Source organism: Solanum lycopersicum, chromosome 1 (assembly GCF_036512215.1).
Source record: "Solanum lycopersicum chromosome 1, SLM_r2.1".
Classification (NCBI taxonomy): Eukaryota; Viridiplantae; Streptophyta; class Magnoliopsida; order Solanales; family Solanaceae; genus Solanum; species Solanum lycopersicum.
The window spans coordinates 15,985,171-16,011,049 of record NC_090800.1 but is presented as its reverse complement, the minus strand read 5'-3'; the positions used below and the strand labels follow the sequence as shown (position 1 = coordinate 16,011,049).

Genomic DNA, 25,879 nt, shown 5'->3' with positions numbered 1-25,879 from the left:
GTCGCCGGAGGCCCCCCCCCCCTCGGCCTATCTCTCTCTCTCTCTCTCTCTCTCTCTATCTATCTTCCCCTCCCCTTTCCTTCTATTTTTCAAAAAATCTCCATTGTTCTTTAGCTATGGTAGATGTTTTCACTCTTTATTCGTGTTATGGCTATGCCAATCACGTAAACACTGTTGAATCCATCCAAAAAATTCAACGTTTGAGCTTTAACAGTTATCTTTGACCGATTTCAATATAGGACATTAAAATTCCTGCTCAACAATTCAAGAACTCTAATTTCAACTATAAATGCTTATTTTATCAAGTTCGTTTGCAATGTATTTTGAGCTACTCTTTACACTTACAAATTTGACATCTCCTCTCCAAATGAAAACATTGGCAGAACCTTTTTTTTTTATTAATCGTGTTGTTTTGTTTGTGTGTAAAGGTAGATTTCAATAGATCTGGAACCTCCCCATGGGTCATTGCGATACAAAAGGTCAGCATCAATATTTCGTTCTTTCTTCAATACTTAGTCGTTTTTACCTATTTCTATGCTTTATTAAATATACTCATGTAATGCAAGTTGATAAATTATGCATTTAAATTTATTACATATTATAAATCTTTTTCATTATCAGAAGTTACATTCTATCTGCAACTAATCATTTTTGTACATATCTTGTATTTCTTTGGTTTTATGTCATATGTGTATGTAACTTGAACGATTTTAGGGCTTAGTTAAGATTACTTTCTCAGTAAGAATTTTTTATTAACTAGAAACATACATTTCTGTAAGTTTAATAAAGCATGATTTATTTGAATCTTTTTTAAAAATGAAATTGTATGATTAAACTAGCAGGAATGATCCTTCAATCAGGAAAAAAAAGCATGACTCATCTTGTTCGATTTCGTTTAATTTATAGTTTCAAAACTATACTTTACTTCATTTTCATATGGTTTGGTGTTGTTACTTCATGTTAATTCACATTCTTAAATTTGAGTATATCATTTTTTATATTTTTCTTGGGTTTGCATCAACTGTTACAAAATATAGTTTGTCTAATTTTATTCTCTATTTTATTTCTACATGTACACTTTGGGGCAAAAACGAAGTCTTGATTCAAGAATCTTGCAAAAAGGTCGAGTCTCATAGATTCGACATTACAATCAAACCCGCACATGGAGTCACTACGACAATTTACTCAATCCGAAATAGCAAACGAAACAAACGGTACTCACCTGAAGTCACTCGCTACTTATATTTTTAGTATTTATTTGCTTCCTTAATTTTCTTTACATGTTAAACTAACTTATGTGGTTTGAATGTGTCTTGTTCTTGTATTCACAAACGCTAACAAAACATAGAGCTTTTAATAATTATTTTTTAATATAAAAGGAGTCAACATTATATTTTAGAACCAAGTTTTTTCATGGTTACCTTCAGAAAGCCTTCAAACCTTGAGAATCATTTTTTAAAACACTTGGACTATTTTCTTTCAATTGAACACAAATGGGTGCAACTATTTTTTAAAATATATCATTTAAAATATAAGTTTTTATAATTAATTTGGCCCATTCCTAAAATTTGGAAAGATTATTACTTTATTATGCTTGGATTTCCAATCTTGAGTAAGCTATTACAGTTTTCTCATCTTTCTAAGGCTAAATTTGTATCAAGACATGTAACCAATTCACCCTATTAGTAAATGTTTTGGTACTAATAAAGGATAGTTTGACTTATTATTTCCTTATTTTATAAACTTAACTGATGAAAAATAGTTTCTGCAATTAATTTTCCGAATGAGGGTTTTCATTAATTTATATTAGAAGTATTCATATATAAACTACTTATCTACTTAGTGAATTTTTGAAGCCTAAATATTTTCTTTATATTGTACTTCTCTTAACATACTAGTAATATCTTCCTAAGTTATATTTTTATTTTCACTTACGTCATATTTTTAATCAAATCATATATTTTTGTCAACCTAAGTTTTGTTGATTACAATTTTTAATAGATCTTAAATGATGCTTAATCTCGTCCTTTGAGATAACTTGAACCCTTATTTAGGATCACATAAGTTATGTAGACCATTAATTGAAGTTAATTTTAGCATTACTTAAGTAAATATTTAAGTGTCCTTATTTACTTAAAAAACAATTGGGTGGTAACTCTCTAAGTTAAATATTTAGGAATCATTGGTTGTACACTATTTGACATCAGTTATAATGTGGTATGACAACAAACTCATCCCGAATACCTCGAGATCCTAACCAAAGGCCACTCTTGAACAAACTTAGTATTTCAGAGTTAACCACACTAATGAAATTCTCATCCGTGTGCTTTTACCAATAATATTGACAAAAGTAAAACAATGTTGGCTGTCCAAAACTTTAAAAATTATATTTCTAATAACACAAACTCAATCCTAGGGCCTCATAACCAGAATAAACATTCTGCTAGACCAATATGGACCTTCGGAGCTTTCAAATTTTTTTATACGACATCAAATTCTCCGGATTATGACTAAAGTCAACTCTTTCACTTAAAAATCCTTTCAAAGGGAAAAACTTGCTCAAAACTTTCCCGACCACCTCATGAAGCATCCCACTCAACAAGCAAGACACAAAAGCTTCATGGAAGCCATCGGTAGGGGACAATCAGTAAAAACCTGCAAGAAAATAGATTTTTACCATGAGGGTCATTACAAGAATATGATAGAACGAGGGAATAGAAGGAATGATGAAGAACATATAATACAAAAGATATGGTTGTATTCGGTAGTCAAGCTTCTAATCAAAATAGGAGAACAAGGACAAATAAAAATATATACCAAATCATGTTTGAATGTAAAATAGAGATTAGTACTAGCATAAATAGAGGGAGATTAGCAAATCCAAATTTCTAGGGTTCAATGTAGTCTCTAAATCCAAAAGTTGCTCCACACAAGGCAAACCTTAATGCATAGAAGTTTTACAATGATATGCAGGGTGCAGAAGTGTAGTATGAATATCAATAGGAGGTACTCAGTAGGCATAAGGCGACAGAGCTCAAATAAATTAAAGCAAACATAAGTATATAGTATAAAAAGCAAAAGAAGACATATTGCACAATTAACATAAATAGAGATAAAGGAGAAGAATAGAATAAGCAAGAGACACATACAAAGGAACATAATTGAAGGTTCTATCCAAATAAATGTATCCCCTACAAAGGTTCATTATGGAAGCCAACTATCCGTAGATACAACATCGGTAACCGCCACAACACCTCACTGTAGACAATAGGTTAATCTAACCAGGCTAATCAAACGGACCAATGTATAAAGTCTAAACTATTTATAGATCTAAGTATTAAATCAACACAAGATAAACAAATAAATGAGCAAACAATAACCTAATGAGACCCCATATGTTTGAGAGGTACACAAAAAGAAACACACTCCAATCAACTCCCATAAGATTGGCTGGTGCAAACAATAATAAATTATACACGTGACAGAAAATGCATAGGAATGTGAGTTATACATAGAAACCTATGGTGCCATACAACCAAGTATGGATCTGATTAAGAAAATTTCTATTGTTGATTGGGATGTCCAGTATAAAAATTGTACTACAAAGATGTTCTTGAAGAACCATTGAGTACATTAAAAGTCGAATTCATTCTTCTCTGTGAGATATGACCCTTACGATACAAATGATGTTGAGCTTTAAGGAAGGAATTTTGTCTCATACTTCGCCCATATCTATTCTCTTCTTTTCTACTTTGCTTCACTACAAAAGGAACCTCAATTACCAACAAAAAATACACTGGTAAATTGATCAAATCGGTTGGCAAATTAAATTACTCACCAAATGCCAATTTATATTAATCCGTTGCTAAAAAGCCTGTCGATAAATATTACCAACTGATTTTAATTTGTTGCTAAACTTATCAATCAAAAATCAGTTAGTAAACACCCGAAGATGTTGTTACAAAATTTTGAAATATGGCTCTAAAATTTCTGTTGGTAAAGTTAACAACTAATTTTTATTAGTATATCGTTAGTACCTTTACTAACGAATTGAAAGGAGTTAGTAAATTCTTTTCTTCATTTTTAGATTCATACATTAGTAATTGATTGGTAATTTTAGTATTAAAAAAATTGTGTTGGTAATTTGCCAATAAATTTTAAATACTTCTTAATTTTTTTTTGGATTTTCTATCCGGTGTTCGGTACCCACATTAGAGCCCAACTAAATATGGAGTATTTACCACTACACCACAACCCTTGTTTGTGATAAATTTTAAATATTTTAGAATGATTATTTATTTTTCTAATAAATTTACTAATTGATTGTTAATTTATTTGTAATATATCGTTCAATTTCAATGTTAGGTTAGTCATTGATTGACAATATGTTCAAAATATTATTAACTAAATGATTAGTCGATAAAAAATATTTATTAATTTATTGTATTTAAAAATCTAAGAACACGAATATAAATCCAAAAATATTATTCACTTTTATAAATTATATTTGAATGAAACAATGCAAAATCTATGATAAACAAGTTAAATTAATCTCAATATAACACACATGATTACATCAAAAAATTTAATTTGAGTGAAACAATGCAAAATCTATGATAAACAAATTAAATTAATCTCAATATAAAACATATCATTACATCAAAAAAATTAATTTGAGCACGTTTACCAAAAATATTAACCAAATCTAAATTTTGGCAAAAACTTAAAAGTTAAAACGCCTGACTGCACAAACTGAAAGTGGAAGTCTCAAAACCTGAAATAACTATCTTGTTAGATTTAAAAATGACTTTTTGAAGATAATCGAGCTGATAGAATTTTCATTTGAGCACATTTACAAAAAATACTAAGCAAAATCAATTTTTTGCCAAAAGTTAAAAGTTCAATCGCCTAACGGTACAAACTAAATATGAAAACCTAAAAATCCAAACCAACCATTCTATAAAGCGAAAAAATGACCTTCCATAGCTAAGCGTGATGATAAAATTTAAATTTGAGCCTGTTTACCAAAAAAATTGACCTAGTTCAAAATTTAGTCAAAAGTTAAAACGCTTAACGACACAAGCTAAAATAAGATTCTCAAATCTCGAACCAACCATCCTATGAGATCAAAACTGAATTTATATGGCTAATTACGGTGAATAAATTTCAATTCGAGCATGATTAACAAAAATATTGACTAAAGTGAAAATTTGTCCAAAACATAAAAGCAAAATGCCTAACGACATAAACTAAAAACAGAAGCCTCAAAACCTAAATCATTTATCTTATTACATCAAAAATGACTTTTCGCATCTAACTGCACTGACGGATTTCTTATCTGGTCATGTTATCAAATTACCAAAGTTATTTTTTTTAAATTTCTATGTTAAAAAACCTAACGGTACACAGTAAAAATGAAAGCCTCAAAACCCAAACCAACCATCCTACTAGATAAAAAATGACCTTTGGAGTTAATTACGCTAACAAAATTTTCATCTAAGCACGTTCACAAAAATATTAACCAAAGTCAAATTTTGGCATAAACATAAAATTTAAAACACCTAACGGCATAAACAAAAAACAAAAGCCTCAAAACATGAATCAATCTTCCCGTAAAATAAAAACGACCTTTCAAAGCTAATGACAATGACGAAGTTCTAATCTGAGCACGTTTACTAAAAATATTGAACAAATTCAAGTTTTGATATATATATATATATATATATATATATATATATATATATATATATATATATATATTAACAATCACAATTTTTGAATTCAGCAGAATTTAAAATTATAAGTCTAGCATCAACATCGCCATGTCATGCACAACCTCCACGTAGTCATCTCCTCTCGGCAACACACTCATATACCGTAACTCTTCTCCGTTGAACATATTACCTCACCGTTTCTCTTACTAATCATTCAGTCAATAACCAACAAATATTTTATATAAAGATCACGTTTTTTAATAAAATTCTATAAGAGAACAAAAAAAGAAGAAGTGGTCCCAAAATATGAGTATTAATTTTGTGACACCTATTTATGGAATTAATTGTATGAGGAATTTATTGCAAGAGAGAGAGAAGAGATGAGAAATCGAGAGGAAGATGGACAAATGAGGTATTTTTATAGAGAAAAGTCACCAAAGGCAGAAAGCTATTTAAGAGATTTCGTGATGGGGGTGGGGGGTATATAAGGGGTGGGTTGGGGGAGTATTGCACAAAGCATGTAGGTATGGGGTAATTTGTTGTAGATCCAATGTTACGTATATTGACGTATCTAAAAATGGCAAAAAATTCTGATTTGTCCTTCAAGTTTTTTGATTTAGAAAAGATATATCTCTAATCAATAAAGTGACTAACATACCTTTTTATTACAAGGATAACCCAAATATACCCTTTTTTGAAAATAAAAGTGAAAAAAATGATTTTGATCTATTCTTGACTTGTTCTATTAAACTAAAACCCATAAAAAGTATATGTGATCCTTTAGCAAAATCCAGGGTATATTTAATTCTTCTCACATATGAACTTTTTATGCCTTCATTAACTTAGTTGCTAATATACATTTATTATTCTTTATGATCACATTTATTTGTTTACTAGTTTCTGGACACGTGATTTGCACGTCTTTTTCATGAGATTTATTGTTGATGCGTTAAAACAATTAAATATTAATAAGGATACCATTAGTCAAATTTAAAAAGCACGTAAAAACATTTTATGATAAGTCGATGATAAAATGTATACAGTAAAATGTGTTTGTATTAAACACATGTTGTTGATTTTATCGACCTCTCATGAAATATTTTTATGTGCTTTTTAAATTTGACTAATGGTATCCTTATTAATATTCGATTGTTTTAATTCATCAACAATAATTCACATGAAACACACATGCAAATCATATGTCCAGAAACTAGTAAACAAATAAATGTCATCATTAGAAATAATAAACTCAATTTAGTCACTAAGTTAATGAAGGCGGAAAAAAATTATATATGAGAAGGATTAAATATACCCTGAATTTTGCTAAAAGGATCACATATACTTTTTATGGGTTTTAGTTTGATAAAACAAGTCAAGAATAGATCAAAATCATTTTTTCACTTCTATTTGCCGAAAAAGGTATAGTTGGGTTATCCTTGTAATAAAAAGGTATTTGTTAGTCACTTTATTGACTGGAGATATATCTTTTCTGAATTAAAAAAATTGAAGGACGTATCAGATTTTTTTGCCATTTCTAGATACGTCAATATATATAACATTGGATCCACAAAAAATTCCCCCTTACTTACATGTTTTGTGCAATACGCCCCCAACCCACCCCAACACTAGATCTCTTAAATGAGCTTTCTACCTCAGGTGACTTTTCTCGATTAAAATACTCATTTGTCAATCTTCCTCTCGATTTCTCATCTCTCTCTCTCTCTCTCGCAATGAATTGCCCAAACAATCAATCCTATAAATAGGTATCGCAAAAATTTGTACTCATATGTTTTTTGTTCTCTTATAGTATTTTATTAAAAGTGTGATCTTTATATAAAATATTATTTGGTTTTGATTAAGTGAATAGTAAGAGAAGCGGTGAGGTGATATGTTCAGCGAAGATGAGTTACACGATATGAGTGTGTTGCAGCAAGGCGATGACTACATGGAGGTTGTGTCTGTCATGGTGATACTGATGCTAGACTTATAATTTTTAATTTTGGTGAACTCAAATATATATATATATATATATATATATATATATATATATATATATATATAAAATTGTCAATTTAATATATATATTCCTTCTTTGTGCGTTTGTACAATATAATGTGTTTGTGTTAAAAACATGTTTATTTTATCATTGACTTATCATGAAATGTTGTTATGTGTTTTTTAAACTTGACTGATGGTATCCTTAATAATATTTAATATTTTAAAAGAATGAAAAAAAATTCACATGACACATACGTGCAACGCACGTGTCTAGAAACCAGTAAATAAATAAATGTGATAATAAAGAATAATAAATATAAATTAGTCACTATGTTAATGAAGGTAGAAAAATTTCATACGTGAGAAGTATTAAATATACCCCCTGCACTTTGCTAATAGGATCATGTATAATTTTTATGGGTTTTTGTTAAATAAAACAAGTCAAAAATAGATCAAAATCTTTTTTTCCACTTCTATTTGCCGAAAAGGGTTTATTTGGGTCATCCGTGTAATAAAAAAGTATATGTTAGTAACTTTATTAACTATTGATATATTATTTCTTAATCGCAAAAACTGAAGGACGTATAAGAATTTTTCCCCATTTCTAGATATGTAAATGTATATAACAATGGTCCATTCATATACTAAATTGAAACTAAAAATCCCCCCTTACTTACACGCTTTGTGTAATACACCCCCACCCAACACCAGATCTCTTAAATCTACTTTATGTCTCAAGTGATTTTTCTCTATAAAAATATCTTAATTATCCATCTACCTCTCGGTTTTCTCAACTCTTCTCTCTCGCAAAAAATTTTCCGTATGAACCAATCTATATATTGGCATCTGAAAATTAATACTCACCTTTCCGATCGCTTCTTCTATTTTTTTGTACTCTTCTAGGATTCTATTAAAATTTTATTATTTATGCAAAAATATTTGTTTTTGAATTAGTGAATAGGAACAATAGCGGTGAGGCGATATGTTCATCTTAGAGGAGTTAAACGATATGAGTGTGTCACATAGAGGAGATGACTACGTTCAGGTTGTGTGTGCATGCACCCGTCGTAGACATGGCGATGCTAGTGCTAGAGTTAGAATTTTCAATTCTGATGAACTCAAAAATACTTGTGAATGTTACCCTGGCTGCTCTGAAGGTGTTTTTACCATATATGTGTGTGTTGTATGTGTGTGTGTGAGTGTAAAAAATACATAAGGATTAGAGTTCTTAATGATACCTTTTCTCATGACCAATCAAAATCTACAAGTCTAAATAATGATCCAAGTGTGTCACTCCTTATGAATGGTACATAGGATATAAATATTAAAATAATTGAAAATTAAAATTAGCAAGAAAAAGTTAAATGATTTTCTTGACTATTGAGATATGCCCATCACTTGGACTTCCTAAATAGTATTAGTTTAAAGTTTATATTTATTGCCGATAATTTTACAAATCTAAAATATTAAAAAGAAATTCTAAAGGTAGAATAATTGTGGAATATGAAAGCAATTCCACATATTGAATTGATTGAACTGATGAGTGAGAATGTATTTATTTTATATTATTTCATTTTAATTAATATTATTAATATATACGTAAATTTAGATTTTAATATTATTTATTAAATGATTCGTGTTTAATCAAAAAAATTTAAATGACCCTTAAATTTGATAATTCAATTTTTAACTTTTTTTGTTCACAATTTTAGTGTGCGCATATAATTTATATGAATTGTTTTATCATTATCATAAGTCTATGCTGTTATTTGGCTCAAATTATTCATGTGACTTTATTTCAAGTGTGTTAAATACAAAACAAAGTTTAAAAATTACTTATAATAGCTTCAGCAGAATTGTTTTACCGATGGTAGTTCAAAAGAATTGATTTTAAACATTACCATGTGCCCCTTATTTTGTGTTTCTTGACGCACAATAAAAAATATTACTCGCTTTGTACGATTTACATAGAATTTTAATTGTGTTAACGCATCAATAAAAATTCACACGAAACACATGTGCAACGCACGTGTCCAGAGGCTAGTAAACAAATTATAAATGTGATCATAAAGAATAATAAATACAAATTAGTCACTAAATTAATGAAGGCAGAAAATGTTCATATGTGAGAATGATCAGATATACCACTGCACTTTGCTAAAACGATCATATTTAATTTTTATGAATTTAGTTTAATAAAACTATTTGAGAATATATCAAAATCATTTTTTTATTTCTATTCGTCGGAAAAAGTATATATGGGTCACCCGTGTAATAAAACGATATGTGTTAGTCAGTTTATTTAACTAGATATATATCATTTCTGAATCACAATAATTGAAGGATGTATCATACTTTTTTCCCATTTCTAGATATGTAAATATATGTAACAATGGATTCATTCATGGATTCTCTTCTCTCTCTCCCAATAAGTTTTCCGTATAATCAATTTTGTATATCGAAATCACAAAATTAATACTCACCTTTTCCCGATCACTTCTCCGTTCTTTGTTGTCTTATAATATTTTATTAAAATTTTGATCTTTATGCAAAATGTTTTTGGGTTTTTAACCAAGTGAATAGTAATAGAAGCGGTGAAGCGATATGTTCAGCGAAGAGGAGTGTAATGACCCGGAAGGTCATTTATGGAAGTTGGATTATTCGTTTAACATGAATTCATTAATTGTTATGTGATTGTAGATAAATAACTTGATCAATAGTTAGTGGGCTAAAGTGATCATTTATTTAACACGTTATATCATTAGGGACATGTATTAAATATATGTTAGTAGATTTTAAGAGTTTTAAGAAATAGTTGATTTTTAATAAAATATAAAAGAAAAGAGTCAGAAAACACAGAAGTTCATCTGGTGTTTCACATTTCTATGGTGTAAAAGTGTATGGGTGATCCTTCACTTGTTATACCTACTGAATATATTGGTATTGAGGACAACCTATATTATGAAGAGATGCCCATCCAGATAAAGATTGTTAGGTTGTCAAGTTGATGACAAAGTAGGTAGCATAAGTCAACGTCTTATGGAGGAATCAGTTTGATGAAGAAGATACTTGGGAGGCTGAGGAGGACATAAAGAAGAGACACACATCGCTTTGAGTTTGTAGAACTCCGACATCAAGATACTAATTCTCTTTTTAGTACTCTTTAATTGATATACTAAATGTGTTAGAGGTGTTTGAGATGAATGTTCAATGTTAACACCCTTAGTTCTACTAGGAGTAATCTCATTCGAGGAAGAATGTTCCCAACAAGAAGATATTGTAACATCCAACCATGGAAAGAGTTATATTTAGAAAGCGCAAATTGGAAATAGCAAAATCTGAAAATTTTTAAGTTATGTCTAAGTTAATAGTTTTCGGTAAACTTCAAACAACCATAACTTTTAGTAAAGGATGCATTAGGTGGCCCATGATAATTTTCAAGTTATGCCTAAATTAAGAGTTTTGAGCTCGTATGAAGGACATATGATCATTTGATATATTTTTGACTAGTTAAGGAAAATTACCCGAATTAGTGAGGGGTATTTTAGACTTTTCCTTACCAAAGTTTGATCAAAATGAATTTAATATTAGTTTTGGGCTCAAGTGTGATTTAGTTTAGTTTGCATAAATCAAAATACTCTTAGGGTTTTTAAAAGGGTTCAATAAGAGGAGAAAAGGAGAAAATTCAAGGCGTTCTTCAAGTTTCTTGCAAATCAAAGGTTGTTTCGCCAAAAGTTTGATCCCTAGGAGGTATGTGAGTTCTCATAGTGTTTGGTTCGTTCACCCACATACCCATCATGTTATTTTAGCTTAATTTTGTTCTCAAAAGTTTAAGGATTTGAGTTCATGATAAATGTTCTTGAAGTCGCGTTTCCGTTCTTGAATTAGGATGAGTTCTTAAGGTAATCGCGTTCTGTTTAAGAGCTGTTTATGAGTAGATTATTGTGTACTTGTATTGGGTAATTGAATAGAAGGAGATTTTGAGTAAATAAATGCATTAAAGGTGATTTAGGATCAGAAAATGAGATGAGAAAATTCGTCATGTCGTTTAGGGGGAAGTGCGGCACCCCAGCAGTGCGCTCAATCAAAACCCCAGTAAATGGATGTTAGATGTAACACGCTTAAAATGCGCCCAATTAAACCTCCAGTAAATGGAGGCTGGTATAGCTTACCAACAGTGTGCCTAATCAGACCCCCAGTAAATGGAGGTTGAGGTGGTGCGCCAGCAGTGCGCCCAATCAAACCCCAATAAATAGAGGCTTGGGCAGCACACCAAAAGTGGGCTAAGGTCATCTCCCCTACTTTTTTTTGGTCGTTTGCTCCGCCTAAGTATTTTTTTAAGTGTACCTTTACTCCCTATTGATTCTTATCACTCTAATCTACTTCTAAGCGTGTAGAAATCATTCATAACATGAATCATAACATTGAATTCATAATTCAAATTCAAGATAGAGATAAGTATCAAGCCTTGAGAGTTCTTCCAAGTAAATTTATTAAGTCTTTTACAATCATTTTAGTTTTTTTCTTAAGTATTGAGCACTTGAGTCTTAAAAAGATTAGAATTGAGTTCATTTTATTTAAAATAATATATTGGAGTTAAGTATTTCCCAGAGTAAATGTTTTCACATTTAAGATGAGAGGAAACACCGATATCCAAAAGAGTTTTTGAGAAGCTTTGTGTTACGCCCCGATCTACCCCCGAGACGGGAACACGGAACCGAGGACCATAAGTGATCCCAAGCTAACATTACTGGCATGATCATGAGCATACTAAAGATAATAAACTGTTGGGAAGCTAAATCAGACTTAAAATGAAAAGATGTGGAGAACCCATATTCTATAATTGTGATATTTGAAAACAATTAGTTTAATACAACTAAAATATTAACTCAATACTAAGATGAATCTAACTATGTCTGAACAGAGCTTCTAAACTAGACTAGAAATACTGGGACAAGCCCCAGCTAAATCTAGCAAACTTAAGACTGTTGTCCTCGGAGAATGAGGACTCACCACTGAATCTGCTTGACTGGAGATCGGGAAATCGATCTATGCGTGATCTGAATGCTGAGAACCTGAACCTATATCATGAGAAGATGTAGCGCGCGTATGCGTCAATACTTGAGAGGTAGTGTGCACGTAGGATAGAGTAAAGATGAAATAAAACATAATTTAACAAGCACAAAAACAAGTATAATAACCTGAACGTGATATGCTAGTTTTTAAGCTAACTGAATGCAATGACCAATTTATAACATGCTGAAACTGAATACTCAATATACTGTTTAATGGTCAATGCAAAGAGTCTGACTGAACTATGAGAGCTACTAATAACCGATAATAAAACCACATGAGATAAATGTGGAGTCTGATGTATACGCCCCATGGAGAGGACCCAATATACCTTGCCAAAGGTATAAAGGCATGCTGGCGTGATCACTAAACTGATTGCCCACATAGGGGACTTAAAACCTACTTGGATAGTAGTTCTGGGACTATTGGGTACGCTAAACCCTACTCGGCATTATGCTACTCCCAATGAATTCTGTAAATTAACTCATTATATCTTAATTTGTGTAAATACTGAATAGCTCGAAACTGAATATGCAAACTGAGAATGCAATAATTAATCTGGTAGTCATGCATTTATAACTGAGGCATGTATATCTGAAGTATCTGAAATATATGACCTAGCATGTGTAATTCAAGAACTAAAAAAATACAAAGCTAGGGTTCCGAAATTCATGTGATAATCTGAGTAATAACATGATAATCTGATTTGGAACATATATTTAATAAATTCATAAAGTTATATCAAAGTTCTAGAAACCCTAGGTTTAATCATGATAAGAGAATAAATAATCTGAATGAAAACTAGGGACCCTATGGGTGAAAGGAACCCACTAGTGAAATCCCATATACCTGGTGATGAAATCCACGGAAAAATACTTAAGTTTTGGGGCTGGATTTGCTGGAGCTTGTGGCGTTCTTGAACAAGGGTTCTTGAGCTTTTTTCTCCTCTCTTGCTTCTAACTTTTAAGTTTTGATTTAATGATTTGACTTGGATATGTTTTAATTATGTGTCTAGCTTAAACTGACTAATATTTGATGGTTTAGGGTCAAAAAGACATAAAATAGGGTTTAAACGGAGTGAGAAAGGTCAAAAAGACGTCTGAGAAGGTTGTTGTTAGGCCTCACAATGGCCACGACTGACAGTCCGTCGTGCGCCCGACGCCCCGTCGTATGGTCTGTCGTGAGGGCATGTTCGCGAGTCCTTTACCAAAATAGGCATAATGTTTTACTCGGAGGTATGATTTTAGCAAGGTTGGTGGCTATGGAAAAAAAATTCAAATCTATATCTATGGGTAGGTCATGGGAGACCTAATTTATTTTGTGTTAAGAGTTATGATCATTTTAAGTTGACCCAACTGCATTTCCCTTTAACTTGCTGCAAAGTTTCCACCAACGGTCCGACCTACGGACCGTAGGTCCACCTACGAACCGTGCTAGTGATCCATAGATCTTGTCAAAGAGTGTTTGAAGAGAGTCTTGATCGACAGCCACCGACTACACACCGTCGTTTGACCTACGGACCGTAAGTCCGTCCGTCGTCCAAAACTAAACCAATTTTTTTTAGGCTGAAATTTTTGGGAGTTTTTGATCCCATCGGTTGTTGTGCAGTACGAACTCTGGATCAGGATACGGTCCGTTGATGCCACCGTTGGTAGCACTTGCAGATTTTTCTAAAAAACTAATTTTTGGTCTGTTTTGGCTACGGGGTGTTACACTTTGAGTACCATATCATTTGAGAGAAATATTTTTGTGTAATAATCTCAAAACAGAGAGAGAGAGTTATGTTTTCAAACATATGAGCTAGTTATATTTTGGGAGTAGTATTAAGCATCAATATGGGGACGAGTTTAGTTAACTCAAAGTCCTGATAACCCAAGTAGTCAACATAGGTAGAAAGGGTCTTACATTTTAGACGATTCCTTATTGCTTTTAAGCATATACTAATTGATCCACTTAGTAGTACGTTCTATACCCTGACAAAGTGTAGGATAGTTCTGGTAGAGTGATCTAGATGTTGTATCATCAGTCGTTGTCGGTTAGAGAATCTCCCATAGAGTTTATTTTCTATTTTCAAATACATAGTTTATTTTGTATTATTGCATACAAATAGAGTGCATTGTAATTTTCAATACATGAAGTTGCTATGTACTGTTTTAAAGCTTTTCTTTATAATGCATCTTTACTACTGCTTTATTTTGAAATGAGTTTAGTATCCCTGAGTTGAGTTACAACGAGGTAAGTTGTTTCTTTAGTTTCAATTCAAGCTTAGGTCTTGTGTTTAGATTTCCCTCACATACTCGTACATTCTATGTTCTTAGGGCATTTGGCCTGTATCATTTATGATGTAGATATAGGTGATCAGGACCAACATCAAGCACTTCGTTGATCCGGTTAAGTTCTAGAGTTGTTTGGTGAGCCTCTTTGCTTTTGGAGTATCCTCTCTTTTTTAAAAAATGTTTTTTTCATTTTAAGTTTATTAGGATGATCGGGGGTATTGTACCGACATCCCTCATAACATTAGAGGCTTCATTAACTATTCATGAGTCTTTTCATTTTGAGTTGTTTATGTTGTGACTTGACTTGCTGTAACGACCCGCTATGTCGTTTTGAGAACTAGGACTAGTTTAACTCCTTTTGGAAAATTAAAGGGGGATATTTTAACTATTCGGTAACTACGAGTGCCTAATTGAGGAAATTTTTATTAAATTAGTATATAGTTAATAGTTAGTGGGTCATATATATAATTAATTTAATACCTTTATAATTGACCATGTATTGGAATAAATTAGTGGGTTAAAATTTTTATATCATAATCTGAGGAAAACAAAAATTGGAGAAACTTCTCCTTGGCATCTGAAAAGAACACGTTCAGGTACAACCGCCCTTCTCAGAATCTGTAACTTTACATGAATTATTTGATAATCTATTTTAGTATAAAATGATTCATTATATGTATTATATTGTTGGGGTTAGATTCGAGAAAAACCCGGTCAGTAGGGTTGAAATTGTTGTTGACGAATTTTCAATTTTCGTTGCTGTGTATTGTGTTAGTAAATGGTGGAGGGGGGACAAACTTGTAAGCCAATCATTAGGCAATTATGCAAATGATTGGCATTGAATGTATTATTATTAAAGGGATAGAAATTGGCCATATTAGTTTGGAGAAAGAAAGAACACAGTCTCGTTCACAGTGCAAATCGTTGTTCTCTTATATTGTTTTTTTTTTTATTTTTTTTATTTATTTATCTATTTATCAAATTAGTTACTAGTTTTTAAGATATTGAGATAGGTAATTAAATATTAGGGTATATTATATGATTTAACATTGAATCTAGGGTACTTGGAGAGGTTAAGGTTAAGTTCTTGGCTTGAAATTTGACGAATTTGCATATAAATTATACCAAGATTTGACTTTGAGTAGAGATATGAGTGAGTTTAGGATCTATGATATACCTATAATAATTTGAATGTCCACAAACTCGCTTATTTATGAATATTGCATCATTGGTAGATCGTGAACATTCCAAAACTTAAAAAAAAGGGAAGGAACTATCTTGAGGATTCGTGACACGAGCTCGACACTTGAGGTATGTTAAGACTTTTAGACTTGTTGAAGGACGTTTTCCTAATTAAAGATTAAAAATGAAAATAAACTAAGGGGTAAGGGGGAAGAATGGTGGTCTCGTATCAATGGTGTGACGGGCATTGGTACGAGTACCGGTGTTATAAAAAGGAAAATTACTATTATAGAATGTGGATTGAAATTTGAGAATGCCAAAGCATATGGGCATTAGCTGATATATTATTGAATTGAATTCCTTGTGTGATTGTGTTTTATTTATTTCACCCGTATAGTTGTGATAATTGAGGTGGGTATGTATTATGTTCATATTGATTGATTGAGATGCATCATCATCCCCTCTATTGAAATAATATTGTGCACATGCATAGACATGAGACTGAGTATAAGTTGGGCATGTGGAGATCGTCCGTGCTGGGGATGGTGAGATGTTAAGATTGTAATTTGGGCACGTGGATACCGTCCGTGCGAAAATTATTTGATATTATGATAGTGCGTTGAGATCGTCCGCACAGACACGTGGAGATTGTCCGTGTCGGTATATGGACCTCGCGATTCCCCCATGGGTCATGAGCTCTCGATGTATTTCCAAGGAGTATCATGTATATACAGTTGAGTGAGTACTGGGTATTCTGAGCCATATCATTACATTGCATCATATTGCATTGCATTTCATCCCATCATTCATTCTTGATGACTATATGTATCGTTTGGTGTTTGGAAAATATTAAATGTTGATTTCCTTTATTGATGAAACTTAAATAGTAAGTGTAATATATATATATACTTGTACAATCTAAGAATTTATTTTCTTATATAACTCCCGTCACTACTTCTTCGTTGTCGATCAATGAGACATACTGGGTACACGTGGTTTCGTACTCATACTACGCTTGTTGCACTCTTTGTTGTGCAGATTCGATTCCAAGTAGGAGAACATCTCGAGGAGCAGTATGAGTCCGAGTTTGGAGTGTCTTGGAGTTGTGGTGAGCTTCTTGGCTGTTCCGTGGCCCACAACTCCCTCTATCATTTACTTATTCTGTTATTCAGTATTCAGACAGGATATCCCTTATGTTAGATTTGCCTTTTTAGTTTCAGACTTGCATCGTATTTTAGAGGCTCTTGTACTCATGACACCATTTCTTGGGTAGTATTTTTTTCAATTTTCCGCATTCGTACTTATAAGAACTCAGTGTTGGAGATTTGGAAATTGTTGTCTTTTCACCTCTTGTTAGTTAAGTTTGTTAAAATATGTTTGTTGGCTAACCTATTGGTTGGGAATATAGGTGCCATCACGACTCATGATTTTGGGTCGTGACAAATTTGATATCAGAGCCCTAGGTTCATCGGTCTCAAGAGTACAAGAGCAATGCCTAGTAGAGTCTTGCGGATCGGTATGAAGACGTCCATACCTATCTTCGAGAGGCTATAGGACATTTAGGAAATATTCTGTTCTTTTATTCATTATCGTGCACACTTGACCTTGTAGAAATTCTAATCTTGATATCTCATTCTCTCTCAGATGGCGAGGAATCGTACATCGGCAAGTGGTGGTCAGGATCCTAATCCTGCGTCTGCTTCTGGGAACACTATCCGAGGTAGAGGTAGGGGGTGAGCTCGAGGTCGGGGTAGGGGCCGTATTGTAGCACCTGTGAGTGGTCAAGAACCAATAGCTACCCAGGTTCATGATAGGACCGTACCTCTTGACGCAGATGTTCTTTATGGGGATGTGCAAGATCATGTCGAAGGGGATGGGCCAGCTCAGGCTCCAACCAGTACTATTGTTCCCCCAGTGCTTTAAGATACCCTGACTCGTATGTTAGGAATCCTAGAGGGGATGGCCCAGGCAGGAGCTTTGCCTGTCACTTCTGATGGCTCACAGACCTGTGTTGGAGGTCAAACTCCAGATCCGATAGTTGCTCCAGATTCTCAGACTCCCAGGACTCAGCTAGCTGCCGCTGTAGCTCCTTGTTTGGACAGTATGGAGTTTCCAGATATGACATCACATTTGGTGAACAGGCCTTCTATGACTATTGATGAGCAAAAGATGTTTGGGAGGTTTAGACTAATGAATCCTCATACTTATACTGCTGACTTAGCTGAGGATGCATATGAGTTTATAGTTAGTTGTCATGTGAGGTTGCATAATCTTAGATTAGTGGAGTCTCATGGAGTTGACTACACAGCGTTTCAGATGACTGGCTCTGTTAAGCATTGGTGGGTGGATTATATTAGTAGTAGGCCAGCTGGATCTCATCCACTATCCTGTACTGAGTTTACTCAGGTATTTCTATCCAAATTTGTTCCACGCAGTGAGAGGGAGCGCAAGAGGGCCGAGTTTGAGGGTTTGCAGCAAAATGGTATGTCAGTTGCAGAGTATGAGGGTAAATTTCATGCCTTGGCTAGGCATGCTTCGATAATACTTCCCACAGAGGCTGAGAGAGTGAGGAGGTTTGTTAAGGGGCTGATTATTCCAATTCGTCTAGGAGTTTCTCAGGTTGCTGCTTCTGGTGTTCCATTCTAGAAAGTGGTAGATGTTGCTAAGGAGTTGGAGATGATTCGACGTGAGGGATTTGAGCAGTGAGAGGGCAAGAGGACTCGTTATTTAGGTGATTATGGTGGTGCTCTGCCTAGGAGTCGGGGTTACTTGGGCAGAGGTTATCACCCTCAGTCCAGCACACCCATTCATGCTGCTATACCAGCGTCTGAGGCTGGTTACGCTGAGCATAACTCTTCGAGCTCGGTACATACTTCGCAGGGTTCATCTTCTAGACCTGTAGTTCATGCAGGGCATTCTGGTCATTTAGGTTCCTCTCATCAGCCTACGTCTCGTAGGGGTTACTTTGAGTGTGGTGATATGGGACACTTTGTGAGAGACTGCCCTAGAACCAGACGTGGTGGCTTACATCAGGGTTCTCAGGCTTCGACTTCCAAGGCTGCACAACCTCCAGTTAGGGGTGGTGCACAGAATGGTAGAGGTGGTTCTCCTTCTGGGCGAGGTGGTGGTCGTGGAGGTTCTCAATCTGATGGAGGTCGTTCTCACTGTTATGCTTTTCCAGGTAGGCTAGAGGCTGAAGCCTCAGATGCTATTATCACAGGTATTATTCCGGTTTGTCATCGACCAGCTACTGTATTATTTGATCCAGGATCTACTTATTCTTATGTGTCCACATATTTTGCTCCTAGTCTGGATATATTGTGTGAGTCTCTTGATTTGCCGATATGTGTTTCTACTCCTGTCGGGGATTCTGTAGTTGTAGATCAAGTGTATCGTTTATGTACTGTTACTTTGATGGGGTATGACACTCATGCAGATCTAAAGGTCTTAGAAATGATAGATTTTGATGTGATTCTTGGTATGGATTGGTTATCTTCTTACCACGCTATTTTAAATTGTCATGCCAAGACCATCACCTTAGCTATGCCTGGAATTCCTACAATAGAATGGAGAGGTACTCTTAGTCATCCTTCTAAGGGTGTGATATCATTCCTTAAGGCTCGTCAGTTGGTACAAAGAGGATGTTTGGCGTACTTGGCCCACATTCGAGATACTAGTATTGAGACTCCTATGCTTGAGTCTATTCCAGTAGTGAGTGAATTTTCAGAAGTATTTCCGACCGATTTGCCAGGTCTTCCACCAGATCGTGATATTGATTTTTGTATTGATGTGGAGCCAGGCACTCGGCCTATTTCCATTCCTCCTTATCGTATGGCACCGGCTGAATTGAAAGAGTTGAAGGAGCAGTTGCAGGATTTGTTGAGCAAAGGTTTTATTAGACCAAGTGTATCTCCTTGGAGTGCTCCAGTGTTACTTGTGAAGAAGAAAGATTGATCTATGCGTATGTGTATTGACTATCGGCAGTTGAACAAGGTAACCATCAGAAATAAGTATCTGATACCTCGTATTGATGATTTATTTGATCAGTTGCAGGGTGCTTAAGTTTTCTCCAAAATTGACTTGAGATCTGGCTATCATCAGCTGAAGGTTAGGGCGGAGGATATCCCTAAGACGGCTTTTCAAACACGTTATGGTCATTACGAGTTTTTGGCGATGTCTTTCGGACTGACTAATGCCCCAACAGCTTTTATGGACTTGATGAATGGAGTGTTCAGACCGTATTTAGATTCCTTTGTTATTGTCTTCATAGATGATATATTGATATACTCACGCACTAAGGAGGAACATGAGCATCATTTGAGAATTGTTCTTAGGATTCTAAAGGAGAAGAAGCTTTATGCAAAGTTTTCAAAGTGTGAGTTTTGGCTTAGTTCGGTAGCATTCTTGGGACATGTAGTGTCCAAGAAGGGTATCATGGTGGATCCTAAGAAGATTGAGGCGGTTAGAGATTGGGTCAAACCTACTTCAGTTACTGAGATTCAGAGTTTCTTGGGCCTTGCAGGTTATTATCGACGGTTTGTTGAGGGTTTCTCATCCATTGCATCTCCATTAACTAGATTGACACAAAAGGAGGTGACTTTTCAGTGGTCTGACGAATGTGAGGTTAGTTTCTAAAGGCTCAAGACTTTATTGACTACTGCTCCAATTTTGACCCTACCCGTGGAGGGAGAGGGTTTTGTTGTATATTGTGATGCTTCTCGGATTGGTCTTGGTTGTGTGTTGATGCAGAAGGGAAGGGTGATAGCTTATGCTTCGAGGCAGTTAAAGGTTCATGAGAAGAACTACCCTATTCATGATTTAGAGTTGGCGTCTGTTGTGTTTGCATTAAAGATTTGGAGGCATTATTTTTATGGTGTGCATTGTGAGGTGTTCACGGATCATCGTAGTCTCCAGTATATATTCAATCAGAGGTATCTCTATTTGAGGCAGAGGAGATAGTTGGAGTTGCTCAAAGACTACGATATGACTATTCTTTATCACCCAGGCAAAAAAAGTTGTAGCATATGCCTTCAGTCGGAAGGCGGTAAGTATGGGTAGTCTAGCCATGTTACAGGTTAGCGAGCGTCCTTTAGCTAGGGATGTCCAATCCCTGGCCAATAGCTTTGTGAGACTTGATATTTGAGAATCTGGTAAGGTGTTGGCTTATATGGAGGCTAGGTCATCCTTGTTGGAGCAGATTCGGGCTCAACAGTTTGATGATGGTGATTTATGTAACATTAGGGACAAGGTTTTAAAAGGAGAAACCAAGGCTGCAATTCTTGATAGTGAGGGAGTTTTGAGGATTAAGGGTCGTATATGTGTTCCTCGTACAGGTGATTTGACTAGATTGATCATGGAGGAGGCTCATAGTTCGAGGTACTCTATTCATCTGGGGGCTACTAAGATGTATCGTGACTTGAAGCAACATTATTGGTGGTGTCGTATGAAGAGGGACATAGTAGATTTTGTATCCCAGTGTCTGAATTGTTAGCAAGTGAAGTATGAACACCAAAAGCCTGGAGGTGTGACTCAGAGGATGCCCATACCTGAGTGGAAGTGGGAGCGCATTGCTATGGACTTTGTGGTAGGGTTGCCACGTACCTTGGGTAAGTTTGATGCTATATGGGTCATCTTGGATCGACTGACTAAGTCTGCACACTTTGTACCAGTTCAGATTACCTATAAGTCAGAGAAGTTAGCCTAGATCTATATTCAAGAGATAGTTCGTTTGCATGGGGTTCCTATATCTATTATTTCAGATCGTGGCACCCAATTTACATCTCATTTCTGGTGGTCAATGTAGAAAGAGTTGGGCACTCGGGTGGATCTTAGTACAGCCTTTCACCCTCAGACTGATGGTCAGTCTGAGAGGACTATTCAGGTTCTTGAGGACATGTTGCGGGCGTGTGTGATTGACTTTGGTGGTCACTCGGATCAGTTCTTGCCATTAGCAGAGTTTGCTTACAATAATAGTTATCATTCGAGCATTGAGATGGCACCATTTGAGGCTTTGTATGGTAGGAGATGTCGATCTCCAATTGGTTGGTTTGACGCATATGAGGTTAGACCATTGGGTACAGATTTGTTAAGGGAGTCCTTGGACAAGGTCAAGTTGATCCAAGATAAACTTCTCATGGCTCAGAGCAGGCAAAAGAGTTACGCAGATAGGAAGGTTCGTGATTTAGAGTTTATGGTTGGAGAGAGTGTTTTATTGAAGGTTTCACCCATGAAGGGTGTGATGAGGTTTGGAAGGAAGGGCAAGTTGAGCCCAAGGTATATTGGTCCTTTCGAGATTGTTGAGCGTATTGGTGAGGTGGCGTATCAATTGGCTTTGCCACCTGGTTTGTCAGGTGTTCATCCTGTATTTCATATTTCAATACTTAAGAATTATCATCAGGGTGGTAATAATGTGATTCAATGGGATTCAATGTTACTTGATCAAAATTTGACTTTTGAGGAAGAGCCGATCACCATTTTGGATAGGCAAGTTCGGAATCTAAGGTCCAAGGAGATTGCTTCAGTAAAGGTTCAGTGGAAGCATCGTCCAGTGGAGGAGGCTACATGGGAGACAGAGTCAGACATGAGGAGTAAATATCCTCATCTTTTTGATCATTCATGTTAGCTCTTGTATTTTCCCGTTCGAGGACGAACGTTTGTTTAAGTGGTAGGTGATGTAACGACCCGCTATGTCGTTTTGAGAACTAGGACTAGTTGGACTCCTCTTGGAAAATTAAAGGGGGATATTTTAACTATTCGGTAACTACGAGTGCCTAATTGAGGAAATTTTTATTAAATTAGTATATAGTTAATAGTTAGTAAGTCATATATATAATTAATTTATTACCTTTATACTTGACCATGTATTGGAATAAATTAGTGGGTTAAAATTTTTATATCATAATCTGAGGAAAACAAAAATTGGAGAAACTTCTCCTTGGCACCTGAGAAGAACACGTTCAGGTACAACCGCCCTTCTCAGAATCTGTAACTTTACATGAATTATTTGATAATCTATTTTAGTATAAAATGATTCATTATATGTATTATATTGTTGGGGTTAGATTCGAGAAAAACCCGGTCAGTAAGGTTGAAATTGTTGTTGACAAATTTTTAATTTTCGTTGCTGTGTATTGTGTTAGTAAATGGTGGAGGGGGGACAAACTTGCTAGCCAATCATTAGGCAATTATGCCAATGATTGGCATTGAATGTATTATTATTAAAGGGATAGAAATTGGCCATATTAGTTTGGAGAAAGAAAGAACACAGTCTCGTTCATAGTAAAAATCGTTCTTCTCTTATATTATTTTTTTTATTTTTTTATTTATTTATCTATTTATCAAATTAGTTACTAGTTTTTAAGATATTGAGATAGGTAATTAAATATTAGGGTATATTATATGATTTAACATTGAATCTAGGGTACTTGGAGGGGTTAAGGTTAAGTTCTTGGCTTGAAATTTGACGAATTTACATATAAATTATACCAAGATTTGACGTTTGATTAGAGATATGATGAGTTTAGGATCTATGATATACCTATAATAATTTGAATGTCCACAAACTCGCTTACTTATGAATATTGCATCATTGGTAGATCGTGAACATTCAAAAACTTAACGAAAAGGGAAGGAACTATCTTGAGGATTCGTGACACGAGCTGGACACTTGAGGTATGTTAAGACTTTTAGACTTGTTGAAGGACGTTTTCCTAATTAAAGATTAAAAATGAAAATAGACAAAGGGGTAAGGGGGAAGGATGGTGGTCTCGTATCAATGGTGTGACGGGCATTGGTACGAGTACCGGTGTTATAAAAAGAAAAATTACTATTATAGAATGTGGATTGAAATTTGAGAACGCCAAAGCATATGGGCATTAGCTGATATATTATTGACTTGAATTCTTTGTGTGATTGTGTTTTATTTATTTCACCCGTATAGTTGTGATAATTAAGGTGGGTATGTATTATGTTCATATTGATTGATTGAGATGCATCATCATCCCCTCTATTGAAATAATATTGTGCACATGCATAGACATGAGACTGAGTATAAGTTGGGCACGTGGAGATCGTCCGTGCTGGGGATGGTGAGATGTTAAGATTGTAATTTGGGCACGTGGATACCCTCCGTGCGAAAATTATTTGATATTATGATAGTGCGTTGAGATCGTCCGCACAGACACGTGGAGATCGTCCGTGTCGGTATATGGACCTCGCGAGTCCCCCATGGGTCATGAGCTCTCGATGTATTTCCGAGGAGTATCATGTATATACGGTTGAGTGAGTATTGGGTATTCTGAGCCATATCATTACATGGTATCATATTGCATTGTATTTCATCCCATCATTCATTCTTTATGACTATATGTTTCGTTTGGTGTTTGGAAAATATTAAATGTTGATTTCCTTTATTGATGAAACTTAAATAGTAAGTGTAATATATATATATATACTTGTACAATCTAACAATTTATTTTCTTATATAACTCCCGTCACTACTTCTTCGTTGTCGGTCAATGAGACATATTGGGTACACGTGGTTTCGTACTCATACTACGCTTGTTGCACTCTTTGTGGTGCAGATTCGATTCCAAGTAGGAGCACATCTCGAGGAGCAGTTTGAGTCCGAGTTTGGAGTTTCTTGTAGTTGTGGTGAGCTTCTTGGCTGTTCCGTGGCCCACACCTCCCTCTATCTTTTACTTATTCTGTTATTCAGTATTCAGACAGGATATCCCTTATGTTAGATTTGCCTTTTTAGTTTCAGACTTGCTTCGTATTTTAGAGGCTCTTGTACTCATGACACCATTTCTTGGGTAGTATTTTTTTCAGTTTTCCGCATTCGTACTTATAAGAACTCAGTGTTGAAGATTTGGAAATTGTTGTCTTTTCACTTCTTGTTAGTTATGTTTGTCAAAATATGTTGGTTGGCTTACCTATTGGTTGGGAATATAGGTGCCATCACGACTCGTGATTTTGGGTCGTGACACTTGCCTCTTTGGCTACTTGAATGTTTATTTTTTTAAAACAAACTGAGTTTATCTTTTGAGATATTTAAGTAAAGTCTATCTTAAAAATTCATCTTATATATGAGTAATTTTTCCTCTTATAGTTAAGTCATGTTAAGGACTTAATTTTAGCCAACAATGATTCTCGAGTGTCAGTCATGTCCAAGGTGTGGGTTAAGAGCGTGACATTTACTCCTTAAAGTCCTACTTTAAATTATATGCTACTCATTTCATGATTGTACATATAATACAAAATATCATTAAAAAGAGTCTAGAAAAATACAAATAGGAGACATGTGCAATAAACGTGCCAAGGACTAGTTGTAAAAAAAAAAAGACACTGATTATGTTTTTTTATAAAAAATATCCTTTATCACTTTTGAATCAAAATCTATTCTGGTGCAAAATTACTTTTGTCTTTGTCTTTTTCTATATGCTTGGTTACAAACTCCAATAAACATTTGAAGTACTATAAAACATCTTATTTTTATTCTTAAATTATATAATACAAACCATTTAATTGAAGTAAAGTATTCATCATTTGCTCATTGATTTTCAGCAATGGCTAATTGACTTTTATTTTTTATTTTTAAAGATATTAATTTATTGGATGACCTTCTAAATTGTAAAA

General features: G+C 34.4%; 1 protein-coding gene across 15 annotated transcripts; it reads left to right on the top strand.

Moving 5' to 3' along the window:
* Positions 1-25,190, top strand: LOC138348265 (uncharacterized). Of its 15 annotated transcripts, none has more exons than XM_069297075.1 (7): positions 6-305; positions 429-479; positions 1,097-1,214; positions 17,282-17,351; positions 17,888-19,463; positions 23,839-23,914; positions 24,826-25,190. In XM_069297075.1, exon 5 carries the CDS (start codon positions 18,182-18,184, stop codon positions 18,887-18,889), a length of 708 nt encoding a protein of 235 aa, XP_069153176.1. In that variant the 5' UTR covers positions 6-305; positions 429-479; positions 1,097-1,214; positions 17,282-17,351; positions 17,888-18,181; the 3' UTR covers positions 18,890-19,463; positions 23,839-23,914; positions 24,826-25,190. The 15 variants fall into 15 exon arrangements, 13 of the variants coding, with proteins under 13 accessions (XP_069153176.1, XP_069153173.1, XP_069153184.1 ...); XM_069297072.1 differs by having other exon boundaries at positions 6-318; XM_069297083.1 differs by adding exons at positions 15,104-15,196; positions 17,652-17,759 and having other exon boundaries at positions 6-1,214.
* The last annotated feature ends 689 nt before the right edge of the window (positions 25,191-25,879 follow it).

Bases quoted from the DNA above. Each gene is read 5' to 3' on its own strand.
- LOC138348265 (XM_069297075.1), top strand. From the start codon at position 18,182: ATGTTAGGAATCCTAGAGGGGATGGCCCAGGCAGGAGCTTTGCCTGTC.